Here is a 26,692-nt window from a genome sequence, read left to right on the forward strand (position 1 = left end):
AACTCACTTTGTAGACCAGGCTGGCCTCGAACTCAGAAATCCGCCTGCCTCTGCCTCCCGAGTGCTGGGATTAAAGGCGTGCGCCACCACACCCGGCTGATGACTCAGTGTTTAAGAGTGCTTCTTGCTCTCCCAGAGGACTTGATATCTGTTCTGAGCATCTACTCATCCATGTCAGGAGACTCAAACCCGTGACTCAAGCTCTAGAAAATTCTATTTCTTCATCTGGCCTCTGTGCACAAAGCACACATGTGGTGGACACTCAACAGACATAATAAAAAAATATAAATTTGTTTTGTTTTTGCTCAGAGTTTCTTTTTAAAAAAAAAAAAAGATTTATTTATTATTATAAATATGTACACTGTAGCTGTCTTCAGAGGTGCCAGAAGAGGGCGTCTGATCTCATTACAGGTAGTTGTGAGCCACCATGAGGATGCTGGGATATGAACTCAGGACTTTTGGAAGAGAATTCAGTGCTCTTAACCGCTGAGTCATCTCTCCAGCCTCCTCACCCTCCCCAACTTAACACTAGGTAAGAGAGAAAGAAGGTTAGAGGGGAAAAGGGTGTAGACCTCTTTAAACTACTTCCTGCTGATTAGGGGTGTCTGAGTTCCTTGGGATAAGACCAATCTTAGTCACCAGGCTATCGCCAATGACTACTTGACAAACAGCAGCAGCAGGAACCAGAAGCAACCTCCTCTGAATACACCTGGCCCCTTGTAGCAGATTCTCAAAAGTTCCCAGAATTCCAAACGTCACACTCTCAGAAAGTATATGAACCTGGCAAAACCATGCCCCTGCTAGAGCATGAGGCAAATCATAATCACCCATTGTGAAGTAGCCTCTTATCCCACACCTGGGATTAAAATAAAAACATATTCACATAACACATCTGGGTTTTTAAAGACACTCACTAGCCGGGTGTGGTGGCACACGCCTTTAATCCCAGCACTCGGGAGGCAGAGGCAGGCGGATTTCTGAGTTCGAGGCCAGCCTGATCTACAAAGTGAATGCCAGGACATCCAGGGCTACACAGAGAAACCCTGTCTCGAAAAACCAAAAAAAAAAAAAAAAAAAAAGATACTCACTAACAGGTTTCTCTGTGTAACAGTCTTGGCTGTCCCGGAAGTCACTCTGTAGACCAGGCTGACCTCAAACTCACAGATATCCTCCTGCCTTTGCCTTCCTTCTGAGTGCTGGAATTAAAGGTGTGCACTACAGTATTCCGTTTTTGTTTTTCCAGACAAGGTTTTTCTGTGTAGCTTTGGCTGTACTAGAACTTGCTTTGTAGACCAGGCTGGCCTCGAACTCACAAGAAATTGACCTGCCTCTGCCTCCCAAGTGCTGGCAATATATATATATTTTTTAATAAAAAGAAAAACAGGTAGGGTATATGTCACATGCCTTTAATATTAATGCTCAGGAGACCAAGGCAGGCAGATTTGTATGAGTTCAAGGCCAGCCTGGTCTACAGAGCAAGCTCCAGTCTGCTATACATATTTAGCCTGTTAAGGAGCCAAGGCTACCTAGTGAGACCCTGTTGTGGATGGGCCTGGTGCTGTTTGCATTTTGATGCTAATTCATTCTGCTCTCTCTTGGGAGAGGCTGCAGACAAGGAGTGAGTCACTACTCAGGTGACTTTTTGTGAATAAAGGAGCCAATCACTGGAAGGAACTTCCGAGCTTCGGAGTTGGACAGGGAAAGAGAGAAGGAGGCAAGAGAGAGAGAGAGAGAGAGAGAGAGAGAGAGAGAGAGAGAGAGAGAGAGAGAGACTGAGAGTCCCTGTTGGATGGGGATATCTTGAGGACAAGATGTAGCCACTAGTGTCTCCCGGCATATGGCGAATCCTTGTCATTGGATTCGCCATTGGAGAAATTAGATTTAATACGGCTTACAAGATTAGGATTCTAGTTGTTAGGATTGAGTTACTATTGTTTCTGAACCAAGTTTGTATGGTATTTTTCTTCTCCCAGCAACTCATCTGGGTTTCAGAGAGAAAAGTATGGTGTCAAAGCGTGGGTTCACCTCATGTGCACCACAAAGGCTGTGGGGGGTATTGAAGCATGAGGCTGATGTAGTAACAACCCGCCAGTGGAAACCTACTGAGCTGGGTGGAGAGATTGTGGAGTTCTGAGTCACAGTCTCCACGAGATAAAAGCAGGTCAGCCATTGCCTACCAGTGCATGGCTGGCCAGGGCGCAGGGGCAGAGAGTTGCCAGCACAAGGGCAGGAACGAGCTGGTTTGTTTTAATATTTCCCACAACAAGACCCTGTCTGAAAGAGGAAAAATAAAATAAATTCGGTCCTACCGAGGTAGGGAAACATGGGAGTCTGGAGTCTCTCTGGACAGGAAAGGCATGTGTCATTTAAAGTCAGTTTAAAAGTGATGGCAAAGCTGAGGTCCAAGGCCACAACCTCGTGTCCCAGCTTCTAAATGCAAACTCCAGAAAGGAGAGTGTGGGCTACTTACAGGAAGACCTCGGACACTGAAGAGGGTTGTGGCTAATAATTCCTTAATGGCTTCAGATTTCCCCTAAGGGCTGTCTGCTGCGAAGCCTCATCCCAAGGCCCAGTCTGTGGTTTCCTGGTGCACAGCACCTTGGACAGTGTCTGAATTTTGTATGTGTTAGTTTTGTGGTTGGAGGTCAAGGAATTGCCACCAAGGAGTCCAGAGCTGCAGTTGTAGAACCTTTGCCTCATCCATATTAGGCCAAGGGTTCAATTTTCACTGTTACAGAGGGGCAGGAGGAGAAAGAAAGAATGAGAGAGAGAAAGAAGTAAGAAAGGGCCAGTGGGTAAGAGCACTGGCTACTCTTTCAGATGACCCAAGTCCACTTCCCAGCACCCACGTGGTGACTCACAATTATCTATAACTCCAGTTCCAGGGAATGGATGCCCTCTTAAGGGCTCCGTAGGCACCAGATAGCACACGGTACGCAGACATACATGCAGGCAGAGCAGTCGTACACAGAAAACAGAATTTAAAAAAGGAAAGAAGGAAAGGCAGGTAGGCAGGCAGGCAGGTAGGTGGCTAAGCAGGCAGGCAGGAAGGATGCCTGCGGGTAGGCAGGGGTCTGAGGTGTAGCGTGGTGGGGAGACTGACCTTGCAGCCCACTGAGAAAGATGAGTGAAAAGAGGGTGTGGTTGGCTGTGGTTGTGTTTTCCAGTAGGGTGTGCTGAAGATACAGAGACAGAAGGATTACATGCATGAGGCCAGCCTGGTCTACACTGGGGCTGACGAGATGGCTCAACAGGAAAAAGCGCTTGCCACATAAGCCCGACAAGCTGATGTCTACACCTGAATTCTACACCTGAACCCATGGTGGAAAGGAGTCGACCCTCCCTCAAGTCGTCATGACGTGACTGAGACCTGAGTCACAAGCCTGGAAGCAGCAGAGCTGGAACGTCAAGCCCCCTTCTCTCTCTCTCCTCTCTTCCTCTATCTCTCCCTCTCCAGGCTCTCTCCTTGCTATGTAGCCCAGGCTGGCCCTCCCCCACACATTCTTCTGTGTCTCTTCCTTTCATCTTGCTATGTAGCCCAGGCTGGTCTTGAATTCTTGGCAGAATGCACGGCAAACCCTAAACTCGACCAGCTTCCTGGTCTTGCTGATGGCTTTCTCCCTCCCCACCTTTATTCCACCCAGGCTGCAGCCATGGTGGTGCTATACTCAGGGTATCACCCTCAGAGCGAGTCACCTCTGGAAACAGGCCTCACAGACCCACCAGAGTCACACTTTTCTACTGACCATTACACACAGTGTACTGTTTCACATCTGTGACCCCAACACTCAGGAGGAGGCTGAGGCAGGAGGATCACAGTGAATCTGAGGCCAACCTTGCCTATACACACTGAGTTCCAGTCCACCTTGAGCTGTGTAGCTACAAAGTAAGACTTTCTCAACACCTCCCCCATCCTTCAAAAGGATTAAGCACTGCGGTACTATCTTCCAGGAAAACGGAAACAGTTATGAGGAATGTGAACACTTTATAAACTCACAAGGACTGATGTGAGGCATCTATTTCTGAGGTTTAAAATGCATGTCTTACACTGGAGCATATGGGAAATCAGGGCATCTCTTAGGGCCCAGGACATCTCAGAATCAGAGAAATACAGTCGGGGAAGCAAGCAGCTATCAGATGGGCAGAGAACTGACTCCTGATCAATAGCACCCTGACCTGGCAGGGTGTGCGGAGAGGGCCTCAGAGACAGGAGATAGCCTGGGAGGAATCGATTGAAATGGAAAGCCCAAACACCCTTGACCTTTCCTAGAAACTGACCCTGCTGCCCATGGCATTTAGGAGCAAAGCCAAGGTCCTCTGAATATAGTTTGTAGTTCCTGGGCCTGAAAATGATCTCATCCCATGACCGGTGGGTGGGTCTGAAGAACGAAGGTGGTTATGAGAAAGTGGCTGGGTTCAGAGAGTGCTTGCTGTGTAAACACCAGGACCGGAGTGAGGGTGATCCCCAGCTCCCAGACACAAAGCCAGCTATGCCTGTAATTCCAGCATTGGGGGGACCAAGAAAGAAGCATCCCGGGGTCCTGAACAGTCGGCCATGTTCTGTGAGAGATCTGGTCTCAAAAAAAGGTAGGCAGAAAGCAAGACACCGGACATTGACCTCTGGCACGCACACATGCACTTGTGTATGCATCTGTGCACGTGCACAAACACACACACACACCCCTTCCCTACATATACTTATAAGTGTACAGGTGGACTGCCGGGGTGGCAGCACATTCTATAATCCCCGTACTTGAGAAGCAGATCAATGAGGACTGCTGCGAATTCAAGGCCAGTCAGGACTACAAAGTCTTTCAAAAACAAGACTGGTTCATTCCCACTGCCTCCACCCATATTTTATTTTATATAGGTGTGGGTGTTAGTGTACATGTATGTCTATGCACCATGTGCATGCAGTACCCATGCCGGCCAGAAGAGGGTGCAGGGTCAGTGCTGACAAAAGGTAGGGGAGGGTTCCCGGGACTGGAGTTACAGAGGATTGTGAGCTGCCCTGTGCGTGCTGGGAATCAGAGCCAGGGCTTCTGGAAGAGCAGCCAGTGTTTTTAGCCATCTCCCCAGTCCCCAAGATGGGTCCATTTTAAAATTGGAATACTACATACACATCACTAAAAAGAAATCTTTTGACCGTCAGACATAATACTCTCTAAAAGGTGTTCTGTGAGAAAAGGGAAGGCAGAGATCCACCCCGCTGTTCATTGGTGATGTCTTCTTAGAGAGGGGGGGAAAGTAGGGGACAGGCAGGCAGCCTCCTGTGTTCATACAGCAGACATCACAGTCTTATCAAAGCGATGGCCTTTGAGGGGCCACCCTTGCAGAGGAGCAACGTTTGCTGCTGAAGGACAGGTGTGGCGGTATATACCTTTAATCCCAGCATCCTGCAGAGGCAAGTAGATGTCTCTAAGTTTGAGGTCAGCCAGGGCTGCAGAGTGGGACCCTATTTCAAAACACCACCACCACCACCACCCCCACACACACACACACACACACACACACACACACACACATACACAGAGCAAGCATTTCATGTGTGCCTTGAGAGAGAACCTGACCGGGGGCTTGGGAAACTGAAATCTCTGGCTGCATCAGGCCTCCAAGCCTGTTCGGGCCTTAGGCGTTGCAGGGTGTCTGGTCTTTGTTACACACACCCAGCCCCTTGAAGCTGGGAGGAAATGAATGGCTGGAACAGATGACAATGCATTTTACAAGGACACTGAACACTGCACTGTGAATGGTACCCGTTCCTTGCCCGCTGTCATTTGGAGAATGCAGTGGACTGGATGGGACCCTGCTGGTCTTCCTACCTACAGCTCATGGTTTGCACTGTTGTGAGGGGGGCCTGGGAGGTTTGGGTTTCACCTGAGGTGGTGGGAGTTACAGGTGGAAAGAGGCACATACCTAGCTCCTCTCAAAAGAGGTTGGCACTGAAGGTGCCTGACCGAAGTCCACTCTAAAGCCAGGTTTGCCCTGCACGTCACTGACCTGACCCTGTCACCAGATGGCAGCACAACCCTGGCTCCCTCTGCCCACCTCCTAGGCACGCACTCCACAACCGCCCTTATTTCCAGGTCTCTTTTTGCTGTTGAGGGACTTATTAAAGTACCAACCAGGCTGCCCTTGAACTCCTGTCTAGAACTCTCAAAACCCTCCACCTTGGTCTCCAGAATAGAGTTGTAGGCTCTCGCCACCAGGCCTGGCCTCATCTCCTATCCCTAAGGGACCGCCAAATGCTAACACACCCTCCTTCAGTGGTCGTGACTGTAGTGGCCAGTGTTGACTAACATCAAGGTCAATGAATGTTTTTCAGATTGTCATTTTGTGTCCTCAAGCCCCCTTCTCCCTCCATTATTAATACTGCAGAAATCAGCCTAAGATCTTTGTTGATTTCTTTCTCTCTCTCTCCCCTCCCTCCCTCTTTCTCCCCCCCCCCCCCCCCCCCCCGCCCAAGACTGTGTAGCCCTGGCTGTCCTGGAACTCACTCTGTAGACCAGACTGGCCTTGAACTCAGAAATCTGCCTGCCTCTGCCTCCCAAGTACTGGGATTAAAGGCGTGCGCCACCACCGCCCGGTTTGTTTCTCTCTTAATAAAGACAGGTTCTTATATAGTCCAGGTTGGCTTCAAACTTGCTATGTAGCCAAAGATGAACCTTGACCCTCTATAATCTTCCTATCTTCACCTTCCGAATGCTGGGATTACAGGCTTGAATCAACAGGCCTGGAGCCACAGAACAGCCTGACCAGATACACACCAGAATGTGTGTTCACTACTAAATCCTGGTGCCTTGGAAATGCTTATCAGGCGGCACGGGGCTTCTCGACAGCTGCTCTCCTCACTTCTGTGCTGGCTGATCTTGCTGATCACCCTAGCATCCAACTGCAGGTCTGGACCTGCCCCAGGGCCTTTGTACCTGCTGTCCTCCCCAAAAGACCTATTCTGTTCAACCCAGCTGACTCTGCCTCTTCCCAGCTCCCTTCTCAAATGGCCTCCTGTCCCAGCAGCCTCCACCCTGCTTCTCCAAGGCAGCTTCGTTAATAGCTTTCCACAGATGACCCTGTGAAACCGCACTGTGAGCTGGGCATGGTGGCGCATGCTTTGATCCCAACGCTGGGATCAAAGATGAATCTCAGGAGTTCAAGACCAGCCTGGTCTACAGAGCAAGTTCCAGGATAACCAGAACTATATACTGAGACCCCTACCTCTTGAAAGAACAAAGTATTAAAACAAACAAAAAATATAATAAAGAAGTTGTAGTACGTTTTCTTTATTTATGGTGTTTTTTCTTAGATCAGCTCCCACCACAGTCAGTCAGTCTGGTGGTCTGGATCTAGGCCAGAGCCATGACGTACGTCAAATGCCAATGACCCCAAAGGAGTTCTGGGACAGGCCAGCCAGCACTGCTCTAGCACAATCTAGGTGAAAGGTCTTGTGAATGGTGGCACACACCTGTCATCCTGGCACTTGGGAGGGTACGGGGACCAGGAATTCAAGGTCAGCCTTGGTTTTTATAAGAAGTGTGAGGTCACTTGGAGTATATGACACACCACCGCCTTAAAAAAAACAAAAATTCAGTACTGGAGAGAGATGGCACCCTGGTTAAGAGCACTTAAGAGGACCCGGTTTTTCCCCAGTACCCACAGTGTTTCAGCATCCGTAACTTCAGATCCAGGGTTCCAATGCTCTCTGTGACCTCTGTGGGGACGAGGCACACACATGGTACACACACACACATGCGGGCAAAACATAAAATAAATAAATCTAGACCACTTCACTGTGTCTGGGGATAAAGCCCCCATCCCTCAGGCCAGGGCTAGCTCCCTCTATGCAGCCATCCGGAAACACCACACGGCAACCAGAGTGAAGGAGATGCTTCCTTTGTTATAAATATATTATATACATCCAAAACATGACATTAAAATATTACTCCATGTTACAGAAAGATATTAAGGCTTTCTATTATTTACATTAACAAGCAAGCACCTTTAAAAAAAAAATCCAAATAAAAAAGCCTTATTCTTCCTCCTCTGACACATTGGCCAGAAGGGACACAGTGTCCCTTCCCCAAATGACCAAGCCCTTCACAAGAGCTGTGCCCATGAAGATGTCTCTGCAGGGAGACCTCAGAAGTGGCTGGACACATGGACAGGAGAACTAGGGGAAGGGAGAGTATCCGCATGTGGGCAGGGCATCATGGCCTCTCCTTGCCAGCTGCCCCCTGACCTTTGCCCGGCTCTGCCTCCCTTGGGTGGCAGCTGGGGTGGCCCACCCACCTAGGCCTCTAGGGTCTGTTTACAGGGCTGAGGGAGAATCATGATCCAGGGACATTTACGTGTTCTGGGGGCTCTCTGGGTCACCGAGACAGATCTGTTGTCTGTGACCCTACACCGGCCCAGGGAGCAGGCGTGCAGAGCAGATGCACAGGGTGGGGCTGGCCAGCAGGACTGGGCTCCCGTCTGCAGTCAGGCTTGGCCTCGGAGCAGCTCAGTGGCCAGGAAGGCCCAAGGAAAGAAAAGGAGAAGAGGAAATGAAAAGTGGGTGACTCAAGTATTCTGTGTCACTGGGGGTGGGCTAGGGGTGCCCGGGCCCAGCCCAGGGGACTTCTCTTCACTGGAGGGTAGCTCAGAGACGCCGGGATTTGGCAGATGGCTTCAGTTCAGGTTCGGGAAGGTTGGCGACCAAGAGTCCAGACATGCTACTTGATCTTCTGGGCCCATTTCATGTCGTCCGCTCTCGGCTTCTCACCCGTCAGGCCTTGGATGAGATCTTCCAGGCGCCGCCAGAAGCCTATAACCTCTAGGGGGTAGTTGAGCCAGCCTGCAGCAGACACAGTTATGGGGGTAGTGAGGAGAGCCAGCCCTGGGGTGGAGAGCCCTCAGGAGACAGGCAGAAGAAGGTGGGGCACACAGAAAGAGAGAGACCTCTCTCAAGTGCGGCTTGGGGCCCTCCCTCAGGTCTCCCCAAATCACTAGGATTTTCCCCCCTTTTTTTTGGTTTTTCGAGACAGGGTTTCTCTGTGTAGACTTGGCTGTCCTGGAACTCACTCTGTAGACCAGGCTGGCCGCAAACTCACAGAGATCTGCCTGTCTCTGTGCTGGGACTAAAGGTGTGTGCCCTCCCACCAGGCAATCACAAGGAATTCTGTCTGTTTTATTTACTGGTATACCCTAAGCCCAGGGCAGTGAATAGGCACCAAGTAAATTGTCTGTGGGCTGAGTGAATGTCTGGAGTCACAAGAGCTTGAAGTAAGGAAGGGGCTTTGGTGTTCAAGGCCCTGACCTAGAAGAACGCTTGCACATAACAGAGGTTCATTCAGTAAATGTGCGCTCTGAGAATACTCAGGAGGCCAAGGCCTTATGGCCACCCACCCTCCTGACCCTGGGGGGTAGCACCACCCACCTGTGGTGATACAGAAGTATGTTTCGTGGGGCGCCACGTGGTGGATGCGATGGTGTTTCCGTGGTAGGATCACGTGCCAGTCCTGCAGGACGGTGACCCAGCATGGCAGCCCTAAGTATGTGTGTGACCATTTGTGGATCTGGTTGGTGAAGGTGCCAAAGATGGTCAGACAGAAGACGAAGCATTCCCAAGGGTACAGCTGCTCCAGGGTCTCTGCAAGGCAAGGGCAAGGGCATGAGACCTTTGCAGCTGCCTCACTGGCCGGCCAGCTCCTGTGCCAGGAGCACCCAGGCCCCCGAGGTGGAGCACCACCTCAGCCTCTACCATCAGATCTTCAGATCTAGAAGCAGCCAGGGATTGGCTAAGAGTGTGGGCTCTGCAGCCAACCGGGGCTGGTTTCTGATTCTTGCTGACTCTTGTGGGTTGCATGGGCTCGGAGCAGGGACTCTGGGTCAGGTTCTCTGAAGCAGGACACTCATGTGCTCGAGGGAGTATCTCTTGCTGGAACACATCTACAGAGCAGGGGAGGCAGGCAGCGTCTGGGACAGGGATTCAGGCTCTGTGGGGCCCTGTGGGTTTCTAGGGTATAACAGCTCCACAGAGTTCACCTTGGAAGAAAGCAAAGCCATGGGCCTTCGGGAGGCCTGTGCTTGCTGGCTTCCTGCTCATGGGATGGGGAGAGGAAGGAAGTGGGGATATGGAGAAGGGGTTGCTGGGAGACTGTCAGTAAGGGGGGTGGGCCCAGCAGTACCCCATCCCTGGCCATGGACAGACCCTCTGTTTCTCCCAAAGGGAAGTGTCGCCAACTAGCAGAAGTTCTGACATTGCCTCACCTGATACCCAGCAGTGGGCCAGATAGCTTTGGGACTCAAAACCGGGCATTGCTGGCCTCAGCTCACAGTCTATGTTTTGCCTTTTTTCCCAGTGCTGGGATTGAACCCAGGGTACAGACACAGAGGGCCAGCTCTCGGCTAATAGGTCCCACCCACATGCTCATAGTGTGCCTTTTCTTTAAATAATACAACAGAACGAGGCCTGGGCTGCCTGTGACTCACAAGGAGCAAGTCAAATGAGCAGCTCTGTGAAGGAGGTGGGAAGGAGGACCCTGGGGGTCACGTTACCAGAGAATGCCGTCTTAGGCTACATGCCCAACTTTTATATGCGCCCTACGAATGGTGAATACTTTCTTTAAATGTCACAAGACACCCACACACCCTGGGAGCCTCTCCGGGGACTCTGAGGAGCCCCAACTGCAGGTCTCACCTGGGCTCTGGGTCCGGAACTTGTAGGCCATGTTTAGCAGTGGCAGCAGCGTGACGAGGCAGTTGTCCCCATTGGTCTCGATGAAGTCGTGCCTTGTGATGGCTGTGGGGTCAATGTGGTGCTCTCGGAACGGCCGGATGAAGGCCTAGGTGGGAAGGGTACAGAGGTAGCCTCCCACTCAGCTGAGTCCAGGCTCTCTCCTGTAGCTCCTCACCCTCTACCTCGCCACAGACACAGACCCTGCCTGGGGCGGTCTGACAGGCTGCAGTCCACAATGGCTTCAATACACTGATGCGGATCTTCCTCAATCCTTCTGGGCCTCAGTTTCCCCAACCATACTGGGAGGGACTTGGAGACAATCTCCACAAAAACAAAGGGGACCCTGTCTACCTGGCCCTTAAGCTCCTGATTCTGGGAACAATCTCCAGGCTCTCAATTCATGCTGCTAAGTGGAGCCTGGCCTGAGTGAGCACAGACCTAGGACCAGCTAACCAGAGCCCATCCATCTCCCTGGCGGGGCTTGGCTGCAGATGGGCGGTGCCATACCAGCTGGACTAACGGGATGAGGTGCTGCGAGCTTGGCAGCCACTAGGGGAAAGAATTCTCTAGGCAGACAGGAGTGGAGGCCTGAACTCAGCAGGGAAGGCAGAGACTAGAAATGGAATGCCCATTCTAAAAAGGTGGCTGCCCTGGCTTTAACTTAGCACTGACTGACTCGGAATCCTTGCCTGATGGAACTGGTTTGGACTGAATCTTCTGCCTAAGCCCGAAAGCCTCACCGACAGCTTACATGCAAGCACAGGATTGGCCCTGACTTGAGGGAAGACTCCAGGAGGCTCTCTGACCCACCCTCCTGTGCTGTTACTGGATCCCCAGTCCAGTCTTAGGGTACTGACCCTGGGACAGTCACACAGCCCCGCATACGCACCTTCCCGACAATGGGCAGATCCACAGAGCCCCATGTATCAGCACCCCAATGTACCAGGCCGGACAGGAAGTCAGCGACGAGAGCCCCTGCAACTGTGGGCAACAAGAATGTAAGCCAGGGCAGGGGCACTCAGAGATGTCCCGCCCCTCCTGTCGGGGACCATTCCCACCCCCCACAATCTTGACGTTTATTTATTATGAGGTCGGAGCATCCGGGCCAATGCCCAGTGCACAGAGTAACACGCAACATCCCTGGTTCTGGTCTGCACAGAGTGGACTCACTCCCTGAGGTGGGGGCATCACTGCCTTCTTAGGCCTCAGCTGAGCTGCCTAGAATCCCAGCACCTGGGAGGCTGAGGCAGGAGGATCCAGAGTTTGAGGCTAGCCTGGGCTACAGCAAACATAAGCAATTCCTTACTTGCAATTTTGTCTCCATCCCTCCTATCCCACCTGGCTTGTATCATGGACTCAGTTCTTTGAGCTTTCCCTTTGTTTAGTTTTTTGTTGTTGTTGATGTTTTTTCAAGACAGGGTTTCTCTGTATAGCCCTGGCTGTCCTGGAACTCACTTTGTAGACCAGGCTGGCCTCGAACCCAGAAATCCGCCTGCCTCTGCCTCCCAAGGCTGGGATTAAAGGTGTGCGCCACCACAGCCCAGCTCTTTGTTTACTTTCAACCTGCTCAGAACTAGCTTGGGGTAGCCCTCCCCTCCCCATGAGCTGTGTGAGATCGTGTGTTACTTAACATCTCTGTGTCCCACTTTCTCTTGTGGGACAGGAGTGGTGAAGATGTAAAAGATTTCAGTGGTGACTGTTTATCAAGTCTCAGCAGGACATGCCCTCTGTCTGTGGCCTCTCTGTCACTTTCTTACCCGTTAGTAGCATTTAGCTTACTTGACAGAGGTGACCCACAGAATGTGGGAAGAGGGATGGAGCCCAAGTCAAAGACATGGCAGTGGCATAGCTGGCTCCTAAGGCCTTGAGATTTAAACCAGGCATAGGAGGAGCCACGAACACATGGGGAAACTGAGGCAGAGAGCCCAGCAGTGTCCCTGCCCTTCCTTCACCCCCTGTACCTTCTTGTCCTCTGAGCCTCTGCCTTTACTGTTCCTCTCTGCCCGGAACATTCTTCCTCTCCAGGATGCAGTTCAACAACTTGCTTTCCTCCGAGGCTTAGGGTCCTGGCTCTGTGCCCTTCCTAAGACCTGAGTTATCTGGGGCACCGTGGGCTCTGGTTTAGGACTGGACCTTGGTTTTGCGACATCAATGGGCTCAATGCTGCATGGGGTAGCAATTGGCACACAGGAGGCCCTCAGAGCTGACCCATTAGGGTGTATGGAAATGAGGAGCTGTACAGGCCTGTGCCGTTGACCCCCATCCTTCAGTTTCTGACTGTAAACTGGTTGCCTGGCCCAGGCTCTGAGTTGCAATGGTGCTTTTGGACTCTCATTGACGGGACCAAGGCCTTGGGGGTGCCACGAGGCCTGTGGGTGAGAACCTCTGGACACCTCCCGAGAGAGAGAGACTGTAACCCAGGTGACAGGAGGAAGGATGCAGGCTACTTTGGGAATGGAATCCCAGTGTCCAATCTGTTTAAAGGCAGCTGCTAAGGGTAGGTTTTTAGAAGCCAGTGGTACCTGTCCAGCCACCTGGCTACTTATCCACAAATTTACCTACCCACACATCCATCCACCTCCTACCTAATATGTATCTATGCACTATCCATTCATCCCTCCACCCACCTACCTGCTCATCTCTCTATTCACCCATCCAAGCATAGGCAGTGGGCCAGAGCAGCGGTGGGAGATGAGGATAGAAGGGCTCCACTGCCTAGCACTGGGCAGTCCTGTTGCTCAGTGAAGACAACGTGCCCCGAAGAGGACTTGCTGCTCCCTGGCACCCCAACAGGTCTGGGGCATTACTGCAGGACCCACTGTCTACTATGAATGGTGTAGACATACTGCCTCTAAGCAAGCAAGGGTTGAGGAACCTGTCTCTAGCTAACTACACTGCTCTGCCTCTTGCCAAATTTGGGCTCAGCATCCTTCCAGAGGCCTGTCCCAGTATCACTGACCAATGACAGATTTAAACACTGCCACCCTGACAAACAGTTATGGGGAATACTGGTCCTGTGGTAGAGCACAGCAGGGGCTCCTAGTCCAGGCTTCTTGTCCTGAATGTCCGGCCCAGACCATGAATGAAATGATCACTTCCTTCCCCAGGTATGGCTGGAGTCTGACTAGAACTGTACCTAACCTGCACACCCTGGTGTGCAGGCTTATGTGGCTCAAGGCTGTACCTCTCTGACCAGCCAAGGTCACCACACGGCTTCCTCTTCATGTGGAACTTAAGGGGCCAGCAAACCTTCTATAACAAAGCTAGACACGGAGGCCGCCAGCTCTGTGGCCACATGGTCTCTGTTGTTATGACTCAACCCTGCCAACATCACAGGGTGACCACAGGCAACGTGTCAGTCAGCACAGGGGGCGAGGAGTGATGCGATGGTATTGTTGTAATACCTTGTTTGCAAGTATTTTGGGTTTGGCTTGCTTCACTGGGCTAGCACATCTGGAGTCACTCCTGTGTCACATGCATTGGCCATTTCCCTTTTTGCTGCTGACTACTGTGCCATCATCTGGTACAATGCACGCAGCCCACACTGGACCTTTACTGAGCCCTGGGTGCATTGCTCGTTCATGGAGAAGTCCATGTGCTCACAGATTCCCCCATCCCCTGGTCTGAGGACAACAGACATTGTGTTTTTTGAGACAGAGACTCATGCAGCCCTGGTTGGCCTTGAACGTTTCTGATCCTCCGGTCTCAGCCTGTCAAGTACAAGGGTGACAGGTGTGCAAACATACCCTAACAGACAGTGGCACTAAGGTTCTTCTAGGCTCTCTACCTGCTGACCTCTGGCTGAACACAGAGCTTGCAGCTTTGGCTAGTCTAGCAAGCCAGCTTGCCCTGGGGATCCCATCTCCACCTAATGGCTGGGATTTAGGTAGGCTGCCATACACACTTGGATTTTTCTCTATACGGTTGCCAGGATGTGAACTCTAACCCTCACCCTTGTACAGTGAGCACTTTATCCGCCGAGCTACCCATCCAGTCTCAACACTTACTAACTTTATTGGCAGGGTTTCGTCATGTAACCTTGGCTAGCCTGGAAATTGCTAAGTAGACCAAACTGGTTTCAAACTCAGAGCTCTGCCTCCCAAGTTCTGAGATTAAAGACACTTACCACTATGCCTGACTTCTGTTTGACACCATAAGAGGTTTTTTCCCCTTTTTCCTTCCTTCCTTCTTTTTTTTTGGTTGACACTTTTTCTTTTAAACCAGAGCACACTGGACTTGAGCGCATCGACTCTGTTAGTCCTTGGGGACCAGGTTAGTGTGCTTAAGCTCCTTCCCCTTAACTGTCCTGGGCAGCTAATCCTCTGTCATCAGAACACAGTAGAACAGCATTACAAAGTCAAGCCAGGGTGGCCTTTGGGAGCCTCTTTCCAGTGCCCAGCACTGCAGGGGCGTCAGGAAAGTGCGCTGTATGGACCTCACTACTGACTTAAGTTAGGGCTGAGGCTGTCTCAAAAGAAGCCGGGAGGGGTGCATGGTAACATGGGAAAAAACCCAGAAGGTGCTCCTGGTCCAGGGCAAAGTGACCTCACAGTGGCGAGCTGCACTGAGCTGTTCTGCTGACACCAATCAGGCCAGGAGCGCATCACCACTCTAGACTCTGAGGCATCCTAATAATTCTAACCAGTGTTCCCAAGTCAGCCAAGATTGCAAGTGAGGCGTCAGAGGGAGACCGCCTTCCCAGTATGTGTATGGCCTGAGTTCCGCCCCCAGCACTCAGGAGGCTGAGGACCGGGAGTTCTCGGACAGTCTGGGCTACAGAGAGAACTTGAAGCCAGCCTGGGCTGTGGCTGAGAAACTGCCACAGACCAATGATCCTCAAATAGGGCCATGACAAGTAACCAGATTGTGCAAGCCTAGATGGGACTCTGGGATAGGAAGGGGACACTGGCTATGAGACTAAAGGCAAGTGATCGATGGCAGAGCATAGCATAGAGCAGCCCCCCTGGGTGCTAACTGGCACAAGCGCAGAGCTTCAACGCCTGCTTCCTTCCACCCTTCCTTACCCCGAAATGGCCTAAAAGCAACTGCCGGGAGAGAATTATTTTCACACACAAAGCCCTGGGTTCCCTGGGTTTGATTCCAACCCTGCAGAAACAGCTGCCAAGTAAACCCAGCACTCTGAAGGTGAAGATCAGGAAATCGGGGTCATCATGGAGAACCATCTACAAGAACGGTGCAATCTCCCTTCATGTCCAGTGACAGCCCCATCACACCTGCCCTGCCCAGAGGCCTCAGACCTGCTCAGGCTGGCAGGGAAGGACTGTCCAAGGTCACCCGTGCGGGTGGGGGCAAGAGGACCACACTCAGCGTCATGTCCAGGTCTGGGAAATGAGAGTCATGCAGGATACCTGTCCCTTAACTATCAGAAACTCTCGAAAGAAGCACAAGGGTGCAGCCAGAGCTCTGGGCTCTGGCACAAGCTCCCCAGTGGTAGCTGCCTGTAGCCTGAGCCCGGCATCCCTCTGTGAGCCTCAGTCTTGCCATCTGTAGGATGACTGGCATCTGGTATTCACAGAGACATGCTCGACGCTGGTGCCAGGAATAACCTGGACAAGAGCGTCCTCTCCCACCACCTGAGGAAAAGGCTCTCAATTCCTGCAGCCTGGTAGCTGTTTTCTAGGGCACTCAGTTGCCCATGAGGCTCCTTTAATGGGGGCAGGGTACAGATACAGACGTCTCTTTGTTCCAGCCTTGGTGGTGGCTGGTGGCTGGGTCACCCTGGGAGCAGCTTTGGCATGGTCACCATCCTTCCCCGCAGACACTGGGAAGGGCACAAGGATGCTGCTCTATCCAGTGACAGCAGCATTGTGAAGGCTGCGTGGAGCTGAGAGGCCAGCAGACTAGGTAGACAGACCCCGAGCCAGCACATCGCTCAGGCTATGTTAATCCAGACGCCTCAGGCAGTGTGGCCTCTGGGACTCGGTGCTGATCCCTGCTCTCCTCAGTCTCCAAGCTGCCCCTTCAAGGACCCACGGCATCCCCTCCCCAAGAGAACGATCAGTTTTTCACCACACGCTATCTTTGTCACGGCCATCAGTGACCTTCAGGGCCAGGTCCCTTTGCTACACCATCAGGCTGCCTGCTGTGCTGCCGACTCGGGTGGTGCCCTCTCTGAGGCAGCGGGCCTCTCAGCTTTCTCCACTCCCTGGGCTGTACCTTGTGCTCATTCCTGCTGTCCAGCTGAGGTCTTCCCCAGGCTACTTCTGTTTCTCCTCTGCCACCATCACGCAGCTCAACTGCCGAGCTCCTCTGAGTTCGAAAAACCCATCACCACCTGCTTCCTGGGTCCTAGCACCAGAAACCTAGCACCCAGCATCTTCCCATGAGAAATTCACCAGTGACTCCCTACAACACTCAAGATAATCCCATTGTCCAGACCATGACCCCCAAGGTCCTGTCCCTTTCACCCATCCACTTCAGTGAAAGGTCACCAGGCCTCTTTGATGCAAGGCTCACGGCAGCCTCAGGGCCTTTGCACCTGTCGCCCTGCCTCAGATAAGCCTCCTCTGGCATCTCCTCCCCTCCAGGCTGTTAACAACCACAGTTTTATCTTGATCAGCTCTCAAGCATTGTGTCACACAAGCCCGACTTTTACAGACTAGAATCCTTTCAGTTTAAGCTCTGGTTTCCGGGGCTACCTGGGGCATCAGGAACTGTTGAAGAGATAGAAACAAGCTGGCACAGTGCCCTTGGCGGCTACCTACATGCTAACAGACAAATCAGGGCGGCTATTTAAATCAATTGAGGGTTGTGTAAACACTGCTATCAGGGGATTACCTGCCCTTATCAGCCCAGAAGCTGGGTGCCTGGGAGATCCGGCCACCTTGGCTTCTAGGATGGGGCTGGGAGCTGCAGAAACACAGGTCTCAGGCAGCGTGGGAAGGTGACCTGACAGTATGGCACCCAGCTGGACCTACTACAGGGTGTTTCCCTACCCTTGGCCAGGGAGGGTGTGCCTAGAGAGCCCAGGGCCGGTGGGAAGAGAACAATGCTGGACAATATTGTTGCCAGGGAGATAGCCAACTCAGGGCATGACCTAGCAGATACTTATAGAATATCCACTGTCAGCATGAGCAGGGGTTAAGGTAGCCTTGGCCAGTGGTCTTGCAGGCCAGGTCACCTTCCCTCTTCATCCCGATCACCAGCCCTCTCAGCGTGGCTGGATCCTCCCGGCTTTCCTACAGCTCCAGGAAACCACACTGCCACGGCCTCAGTGTTCAGGACATGTGCTGCAGCCAGCCCAGCCAAGGCTGCAGGAGCCTCCCAATTCTGGGCTAGGTGCTCCTAGGAGGGGTTGGGGGTGGGTGTGGGGGTTATGGGACTCCTGCAGATGAGGCCTGGGCTCTCCATCACAAAGCGGGCTAAACTCTCCCCTGGCCTGTGAGACAGCTTGATTAGCAGGGCTGTACACTATTGGCTTAGGCAGACAGAATGCTTTTAACAGGATTGAGAAGCAAAGCCACAGGAAGGGTCAGGTAGGACCAAGGGTACCACAACCCCTTGGCCAGCCCTGGGGCACCTGAGCCAGACGACAATAGGCTGGAAAGGAGGGAAACTGAGCCATCTGGAGCTCGGGTTGCAGTCAGACATTCCGACCACATGTGCTTCAGGTTAAAGTGTCCTACAGGTCCCTTCTCTCGGCCCCTAGTTCCTCATCAAGAAGATGAGTCTCAGCCTGGCCAAGGGGAACACCAGGACTTCCTAGCACACAGGACCCCCACTCCATATACACCATCCAACTCACTGAATTCCCAGCACCTGCCATGTATCAGGGCTCATGCCCGAGGCTGGAGATACAGCAGTGAATGGAACAGGGGAAAAAAAAAATCTGACTTCTGAGTTGTTGGAGACCCAGTGGGCTCCAGCGACAGTGTGTGTGGCAGGGCTTGGTCAACATGTGGCCCTGGTTGGTCCAGAGATCACAGATCTTCTTCTGCCTCCCAAGTACTGAGATTAAAGGCTTGCACCCACCAAACTCCACAGGGCTGTCTCTGAGGGCCCATCACGGAGGACCTACCTAAGCAGGTGGCTGTCAGTAGATCTTGGGGACCAAAAGCGTGGAGTCCTGAGAAGGGCTACAGGTACAGTGAACGGCTCGTACAGAGGCCCCCAAAGGAAGGGGTGTGCATGCGCCGAGAGTGTGGTCAGTGTGGCCGAACAGCAACAAGGATGGAATGTTGAAGTTGGGGGCTGTCAGATGGAATGGCTGCCAGGTGAGCACTGGACAGGGCAGTGGGCGGGGGTGGGGGGGGCGCTGGAGAACAGCTGGGGGAGGTGGCTGATTTTCAGTACGCCAAAAGAAGAATGGAACAAACAGGAACTGGGGGTGATGTCACCATGCCACTCGACTGAATGCTCCAAGATGAGCAGGTGCTGACGCGAGACCACCCCGAGCACTCATGAGCTCGACTGCACAAAGGCACACGACCTCGAGAGGGGCCCTGGTACTCACCGACACCCAGGATCACGAGGGGTGTGTGCTCCCAGCGGGCCAGCAGCAGGAGGTGGACCAAATTGTGGGCAATGAGACTGAAACAGAGGATCACGGAACACCACTCCTGGAAGCGCTTGCCTGTGGGGAGGGGAGGAGGGCTGTGTGAGGCACGGGCTGTGGGAGCCTCAACGGTAGCGGCGGCGGACTGTGCCAAGCACCCACCACCAGCCCATTTCACAGACAGCACTGCTGGCCCAGAAGAAGGGCTTTTGTAGAAGCAGGACACTGAGCAAATGTTGTGTGCCTGTGAGGCTGGGCCTGCAAGTGACAGACAGGTCCCAATGCTGGTCTCTCAGGCTTTCTGGGGACTTCTGTGGGAACTTAATGACACCCTTGTATTTGAACTGGTTTCCTGGTACCATCTGTTCCCAGGTAGGTGGTCATCTGAAGCAAGAGGCCTTTGATCCTTTAACCCAGGGATATCCAGAGCCTGCCCAGCTTCCATGTAGCAGGACACAGGCCATCAGCCTCAGGGTCAAAGAGAAATAGGGCATTGAGAACATTAGGCCTTCCAGGGTTGGCATCTGGACGCCTGCAGCCAGGCAGGAGTGTGGTCTCCAGAAGGCTGCAGGTGACCAAGGAGACACAGGATCTGAGGACGTGGCTATGAGAATTCCATTTTATGTAATCAGTTTATAGACAAGGAAGCTTGGACAATCAGATCAGTCCTTGTGGCTCTGGTGGAGGTGTCAAAACTCTGGACATCATCTAAGTGTCCACGGCCCAGGGATGAGGCAGAATTGCCCCATGGCTCTCTCTGTTGCCCACGTTCTATGGAGGTACAGAGAGCAAATGCGGTGATGACATCAATAAAGAAGAAAGGCTAGAGACATCAATAAAGAAGAAAGGCTGGAGAGCTTTCTCTGCCAGAAACAGAGCTTGCCACTAAGCGCGATCACCTGAGATCAGTCCCTGGGTGCCACACGCCAGGAGAGAACGGACTCCTCCTGAAAGTTATCCTCTGACCTCTGTAACACACACACACACACACACACACCCCACACACTCACTCACCAAATAAAAAGAAAGTATGTATAAACATTTTTAAAAAGTGAGTAAAACATCAAGGGAGGAAAGGGTCGGGAGCTGAGCACGAGGCTGCTTAAGGCTCCACCACACAAAGACATAAAGGAGCCGGCAAGATGGTTTGGTGGGTAAAGGCATGTACTGCCAAACCTGATGCTCTCAGTTCAATCCCTGGGACCTACACAATGAAAGGGGAGACCCAACTCCCACAAGCTGTCCTCAGCCAACATCATGCTGTGGCACAAATACACTCAATCGAAGAAAACTGTACAGAAGCCAAGCCTGGAGACCACCCGAGGCCGCCCTCCCCTCGATAGAGCACATCAAGGCGTTTTCTTCTCGAAAGTTATAATTTTTTGTTTGGTTTTGTTTTTTTCTTTTCTTTATTATTATTTTTTTTCTCTGTAGCCCTGGCTGTCCTAGAACTCACTTTGTAGACCAGGCTGGCCTTGAACTCATAAATCCGCCTGCCTCTGCCTCCCAAGTGCTGGGATTAAAGGCGTGCACCACCACTGCCCCGCTCTGTCAACTCATTTTTAACACATACATATTTTTTTAATAAGGAATAAACCACACATGAGTAGCAAGCCTCTGCCTGTTTCCCAGGCATTTGACAATGTTATTATCACTGGTGCTTAATATATACCAAGCAGTTACTGTTGCAGGAACCAAGAACCTACCCAGAAGCAGAGGCTACGAGGAAAATCGAAGGGAGGCAGCCCAAGGCAGCTCAGCACGCTGAGCTGAAGGATGTTGTGGCCTCCTCAACCCTCCCCCTGTCCTGTTCCGGCTGCCCATGCTTGCCCCCATTTCTCTACCACACTGTTGTCCTGGTGAAGGCTCATGTATGGGGTTAATGAAGACCCAAGCCAGGCCTGCTGCCCACCGCCTTGCCCCCGAAGAACGAACGTTCTACCATCTCTCCTGCTCTGTGATTCTGACACGCCCTCCCCCGCTCCCCAGGGCTACAGCCCCACCTGAATATGAACTAGGGCTAGGTCAAGTTCCTTCACCAGGCCCTGGCACTCAGCTGGTATTCAGTCAGTGCTTGTGGGATGAACACATCCAGTCACAAAACCGGAACTGTGTCCTAGGCTCAGCACCACGTAGGAAGCAGAGCTTAGATTCCACCCTTGTCCCTACAGTAGCTGCTGCTCCTGACTGCTGGAGCCAGACCAGCTAAAGCAGCTGACCCCCAAAAAAAAGGCTGACCATGGGAGGGGGACTCAGGGGTCATTCGCCCCTACAGAAGAGGACACCAAGGCCAAGGAGAGGCAAGGCCCCCAGAGGTCACGGGAGCAGACCTGGGCCTGAGGCTTCTGATCTTTCCCGTCTCAGCTGGGTTGTTTCTGAGTCCCGTTTTGAGCCACAGCCTGCCTACCTCTTCCGGTTCCTGCTTGTTGGGTAGGGCCCAGGACTCAGAAGCAGGAAGCCCCAGGGGTGGGGGAAGGGGACTCAGGAGGAGACAGGGGACAGGGAACTCTCCCTGCCAACCTGCTTGGTTAACCGTAGGGATTGAGGGACGGATGGATGGACAGACAGATGGATGGACAGGTGGGTAGGCAGAGGCACAGCCAAGGCTTAGACTAAAGCAATGACAATGGTGACATCAGCTGATGCCCGCCATGTGGGGACGAGGCTGGGCTGCAAACAGGACCCTCTGGTCGGGTTTGTTCTGATTTCTTAAAAAATGTGACCTAAACTTAAAACCACACACATCCCTAGTTCTTGTTAGCCCTGAAAACATAGGACCCAGGCCACCACGCTGGCAAGCCCACATAGTCACCGGACCTAAACAGAGCTACTTTATAAACCTCCACGCTTAAAGCTGGGCATGGTGGCCCACGCCTTTAATCCCAGCACTTGGGAGGCAGAGGCAGGCAGATTTATGAGTTCGAGGCCAGCCTGGTCTACAAAGTGAGTTCCAGGACAGCCAGAGAATCCCTGTTTCAAAAAACCAGAACAAAAACCAAGGCGGTAGAGGAGGCCGCTTACTCAAGACTCTGGTGGCCTGTTCCACCTGAAAGCCTGTTCCTGGCCTGGAGCAAGAGGTGCTGCTGATCTGGGGCCAAGGTGTAGCAGTGACTGTTGAGGTTTGGGTGCCCACTTGTTGGCCTAGATGCCAATGTGAGATGGGCATGGAGCCTGGCAAGGGAGGGAGACTCACCTACCTCATTGGGCAAGCCTCTTCCTGCCTCAAATACCCTACACCTGTGCTGGCCTCTGGCCCTCAGACGCTGTGCACCACAGAGAACACACGAGGGGGACAGAGAGAATAGGACCAGACGGAGGGGGACGAAACAGAAGGAGGAAACAGAAACCAGGGAGATAAAAAGATGAGACTTAGGGAGAAAGTCAGACTAAGGTAGAGACAGACAGAGCTCAGGCCAATGCAGTGGGAGCAGGCCTGGCCAGGGACAGATGCCACAGTGGCTCCAAGGCTCTGTGTGCCAAGGCTTCAACCAGGCCCATTTTGGAGTGATGCAGGGTCCAACTTCAGGTCTACAGGTCAGGCCACTGTGGTCCTAAACACCTCCAGGGCAGAGAGCACTCACAGCCGTCCAAGGTGACGGGACAGTTGGTTCCGTGTCCTTACAACTGGGACACCCATGAAGTGGCAGGTTGTAGCTGGCCCCTCCGAGTGCCACCTTGCCCAAGGAAGGTGGGAGGGAGGACCCATCATGAGGCTCCTCTCAAGCCTGGCTTCTGGCTTATTGCTGAGAAAGGCATACAGAGGGGGGCACTGAGGAAAACACTCAGTGACTCCACTGCACAGAACTAAGCCCTAGATCACTAGCACCTCATCCCTGTCACCCCTTTCTATCCCACCCACCCTGGTCACCCTGCTTGGAGTTACTTAAACACACACACTTAAACACACACACACCAGGCCCTGTGTCTGCCACAAACAGGCTGAACTGCTGTCCTAGACCTGGCTAATTTCTACAGCCAGGGCAAAAGCAGGCAAACAAGAAATAGACCCTCATCATCTTGGTCCTGGTGCTGTGGATAGCCCCCATGGGAGCAGAAAGGGCTACCATCCCGTGCTAAGCCTCCACAGACATGGATAGGGTGGTCCTAGGGTACCAGAGATTCCCTGAAAACCAGATGTCAAAGATGCACAGCCTACCCTCGCCAGTCTTTCTGTGGCAGCAGCAGTGGCATAGCCCTAAATAGGCCTGGTGTTTAAGACATGGGAACATTCGGGGAAACGCCTGTGTGAGCCAGTGCTCACTCAGTAAATGGCATCTTTGTTAACATACTGCTATCAGCTGTCAAATGACAAACCATTATCAGCCCCAGGAATCTCAAGAACTCGGTCCTGGGACGCAGGGAATTCTCCCTGCTCCAGCCCACAGGTTCCTCGTGCCAGCCACACTCCCACCTCGGGGCCTTTCCACTTGTTCTCTGGCCCTCACACACACTCTCAAGGTCCCTTCCCTCCTGCCTTTCTCCCTTCAGCTCCATGTTCAAATGCTGTCTTTTCAGTAAAGCCCGATACAGGCTCTCTACAATGCCAAGCCCCTGCCTCATGTTTTCCCTGTTGCTTTTGCTACCCTATTATTGAGGGGCCCGTTACCTGTCTCCTGAACCAAAATGCCAGTTCAAGTCTTGCCTGCCTTCAGGGCTGAGAACAGGGACTAGAAGAAATATTCCATTAGGTGCTCAATATACATCAGGCCTGCTTTCTCTTTGACAGGGTCAGGTCAGGAGAGGCCAGGGCACCTCTCTAAGACCACACAGCTCGGGGGACAGAGACAAGGAGACCTACTGAGAGAAACTTGGAGGAACCAGTTTGACCAGTCTTTCCCTCTCTGGGTTAGGAAAGGCCCCAGGAGGCTGTCTGAAGCTGTGTGGCTGCTCTTCAGGTACTGATACCTGATCATAAAGGAGGGGCAAGAGGTGGACCCCAGGGGAAAGCAAGAGGAAAGACTGGGGCCAGTAGGAAGGGGGCTGTGAGGACAGCACAGCCACACACTATGAATCCCTTCCTCTCCATTTCCAACTATATGCCTGAGGACCAGCAAGACCAAGCTCGCTTCAAGTTCAGAGAAGGGCGGCTGGCCAGGTGAATCACAGGGGCCGCCTACTGTACACAAGGCCTAGAGCCACACAGTGTGTGTCATTACAGCGAGTGATCAGAGGAGGCACCACCCAGGCCATCCAGCTAACACCACCAGCCTCCCTCAAGGAGAACTCGGGTCCTGAGGCTGGGTGTTCGGGTCAAGGACCCAGCAGAACAGACCAAACACCCAAGACAAGTGGAAAACCAAACATACAGACTGGAAACCCAAGGCGAGGCCAATCCTCACTGACCTAGGACCCATAGAGAAAAAGCAAATGGTCCTATGTCACGTGCCACTTAGCGCTGAAAAAGCATCAATCGCATGCCAGCCAGGGCAGGGAGCCAAGGGGGTAGTGGCCTCAGCCCCACCCAGGCCAGGGCTGTGTGCCCTGTAGCTGCCCAGCCAAGGGAGCGGATAGAATGTTGAATAACAAAGCCAACTCCTGGAGACTCTACCCTGGCAGAGGGGCCTCAAGGCTGGCTGTCATCTGACCCTGGATGCACAGGCATTTCCGCAACCCCTGGGGATGCCCAGCCAGGCAGTGAGATTGCTGAGGCTCCCTGAGAGCTGGAGAGCGGGATGGAGCCAGTGCCAGTTAGGATATGAGCATGTCAAGAAGCAAAGAAACCAGAGAGGGGACCTGGCTTTGGGGGAAGGGGTGGAGCCAGGGAAAGGGGCTCCGGGTGGTGAGAAGTGTCCTAATGGGCAGCTAGTGTGTGGGTGTGGGAGAGGACAGAGCTAGACTCAGTAGGGTCTGAATCGCTGCCGAGAATCTACCAGTAAGAGGTGAGGGCTGCCGGTCCCACTGGGAGGGGGAGGGGATAAGTTCACTGCAGCTACTGAAGCAGGGACCATGATGGAGCTTGGGGGATGAGCGCCTGGGATATTTTGCAGCTGAAATCCAAATCGGGGCCCTAGAGGCTGGAGAGCTGTTAGTTCCAGAAGGGGGGTTAGTTTGCAACCCACGGTCTTGGAAAAAACGCACAGGGTGCAGACTCGTAATGTGGGGGTCCTAGGACTGCGTGTGAGTTTAGGTGGCTAAGGGCAGTGCCTGCGACTGAGATGTCTAAGGCTTCGCGCTGCCTGAGAACCGGAAGCCTTGGACTGGGATTTAGGAAGACAAGGCAGGCCAGGGTGGGGTTCCTAAACTGCCCAAGGTGCCCTGGGGCTAGGACTCTGGATGCGCAGGTGCACTGGGGCTGTTCCAAATCTCTGCAACTCCAAAGCCGCAGGGCTCGGAGTAGGAAGGGGTTTAGTTAGGGTCCCTAGATCTAGGAGTGCTCTTTGCAAAGTTAGAAGCCCTGGAGTTCCGCTTTGGGTGGAAGCTGGGATTAGGATGGGGGCAGGGTTAGGATGGGGCTAGGGTTCGGATGGAGTGGGGTTCGGATCCAAGGGCGTCCAAATAGGCTGCTGGAGTTCGGATCTGGGTAGAGTTCAGATCTCGGCATTTCGGATGGGCTGGGGTTTGGATTCGTGGGGGTTCGGACGGGTTGGGTCGAAGTGAGGTTCGAATAGGTTGGGGTTCTAATCCATGGACTCCGGATGGGTTAGGGTTCGAATCCGGGGACTTCGAATGGGCTAAGGTTCGGATCCAGAGGGCTCAGATGGGTTAGGGTCCAGGAGTTCGGGCCGCCTGGGGTTCGGTCGGGGCGGGCCCGGCGCCGAGCACCCATCAGATCGCAGGCCCTCCATCCGTCCTACCTGGCGAGTAAAGCGCCGCCAGCTCACGGGCTCCCGCGTGCTGTGCGCCCCAGCGCCGGCCCTCCGCCGTCTCGTCCTCGTCCAGCTCCGGCTGCCGGCCCGGCGCGTCCTCGGCGCCCGCCATGGCCCGTCGCCCGGCCCGCCCGCTGCGCTCTGCCTGCGGCGGCGGCGGCCGCGGAACCGCGGCGATATCACGCCGCCCAATGACCGGCCGGCGCGGGGCGCGGCGGCCGGGGCGGGGCGTCGGCGGGGCCCCGCGTCACAGCCAATCGGAGCCCGCGCCCGCGCCGCGCCCGGCCAATCGCAGGCCTTCGGGCCTCAGCCAACCGCGGCGCCGGGGGGCGGGGTCGCAGCTGGACGCAGCTGGACGCGGAAGGCAGGGTGGATGTGCGCGTCCCCGCTGCGCCCCGCGAACTCGCGTACCGCGCTGGAGGCAGGGAGTACGCGCCGCGAAGCGCCTACGGAGTGCATGGCTACTGCAGATCGTGCATTCGCTAGGAAGCTGCTGGACGGGGCAGCACATCGGCTGCACGCGCTAGGTTTCATTTCACTACCCAGGAGTGTCTCGCGTTCGAGGCCAGCCTGAGCTACATTGCAAGACTCAATCACAGAACATAAGAAGTAATATTGCCTGCTGAGAGGCCGCTCGTGACCACCTGCTGGGGTGCC

The 26,692-nt window shown here is 53.4% G+C and overlaps 1 protein-coding gene across 1 annotated transcript; it reads right to left on the minus strand.

The window, feature by feature from the left end:
* Positions 1 to 7,264: 7,264 nt before the first annotated feature.
* LOC110284278 (transmembrane protein 189) lies at positions 7,265 to 26,201 on the minus strand. The gene is made up of 6 exons (XM_021150001.2): positions 26,024 to 26,201; positions 19,188 to 19,307; positions 11,604 to 11,695; positions 10,676 to 10,820; positions 9,413 to 9,625; positions 7,265 to 8,830 (listed from the first exon to the last, which is right to left on the minus strand). The coding sequence occupies exons 1-6, from the start codon at positions 26,145 to 26,147 to the stop codon at positions 8,709 to 8,711; spliced, it is 816 nt and encodes a 271-aa protein (XP_021005660.1). The 5' UTR covers positions 26,148 to 26,201; the 3' UTR covers positions 7,265 to 8,708.
* Between the last annotated feature and the right edge of the window lie 491 nt (positions 26,202 to 26,692).

Source organism: Mus caroli, chromosome 2 (genome assembly GCF_900094665.2).
Source record: "Mus caroli chromosome 2, CAROLI_EIJ_v1.1, whole genome shotgun sequence".
NCBI classification, from domain to species: domain Eukaryota; kingdom Metazoa; phylum Chordata; class Mammalia; order Rodentia; family Muridae; genus Mus; species Mus caroli.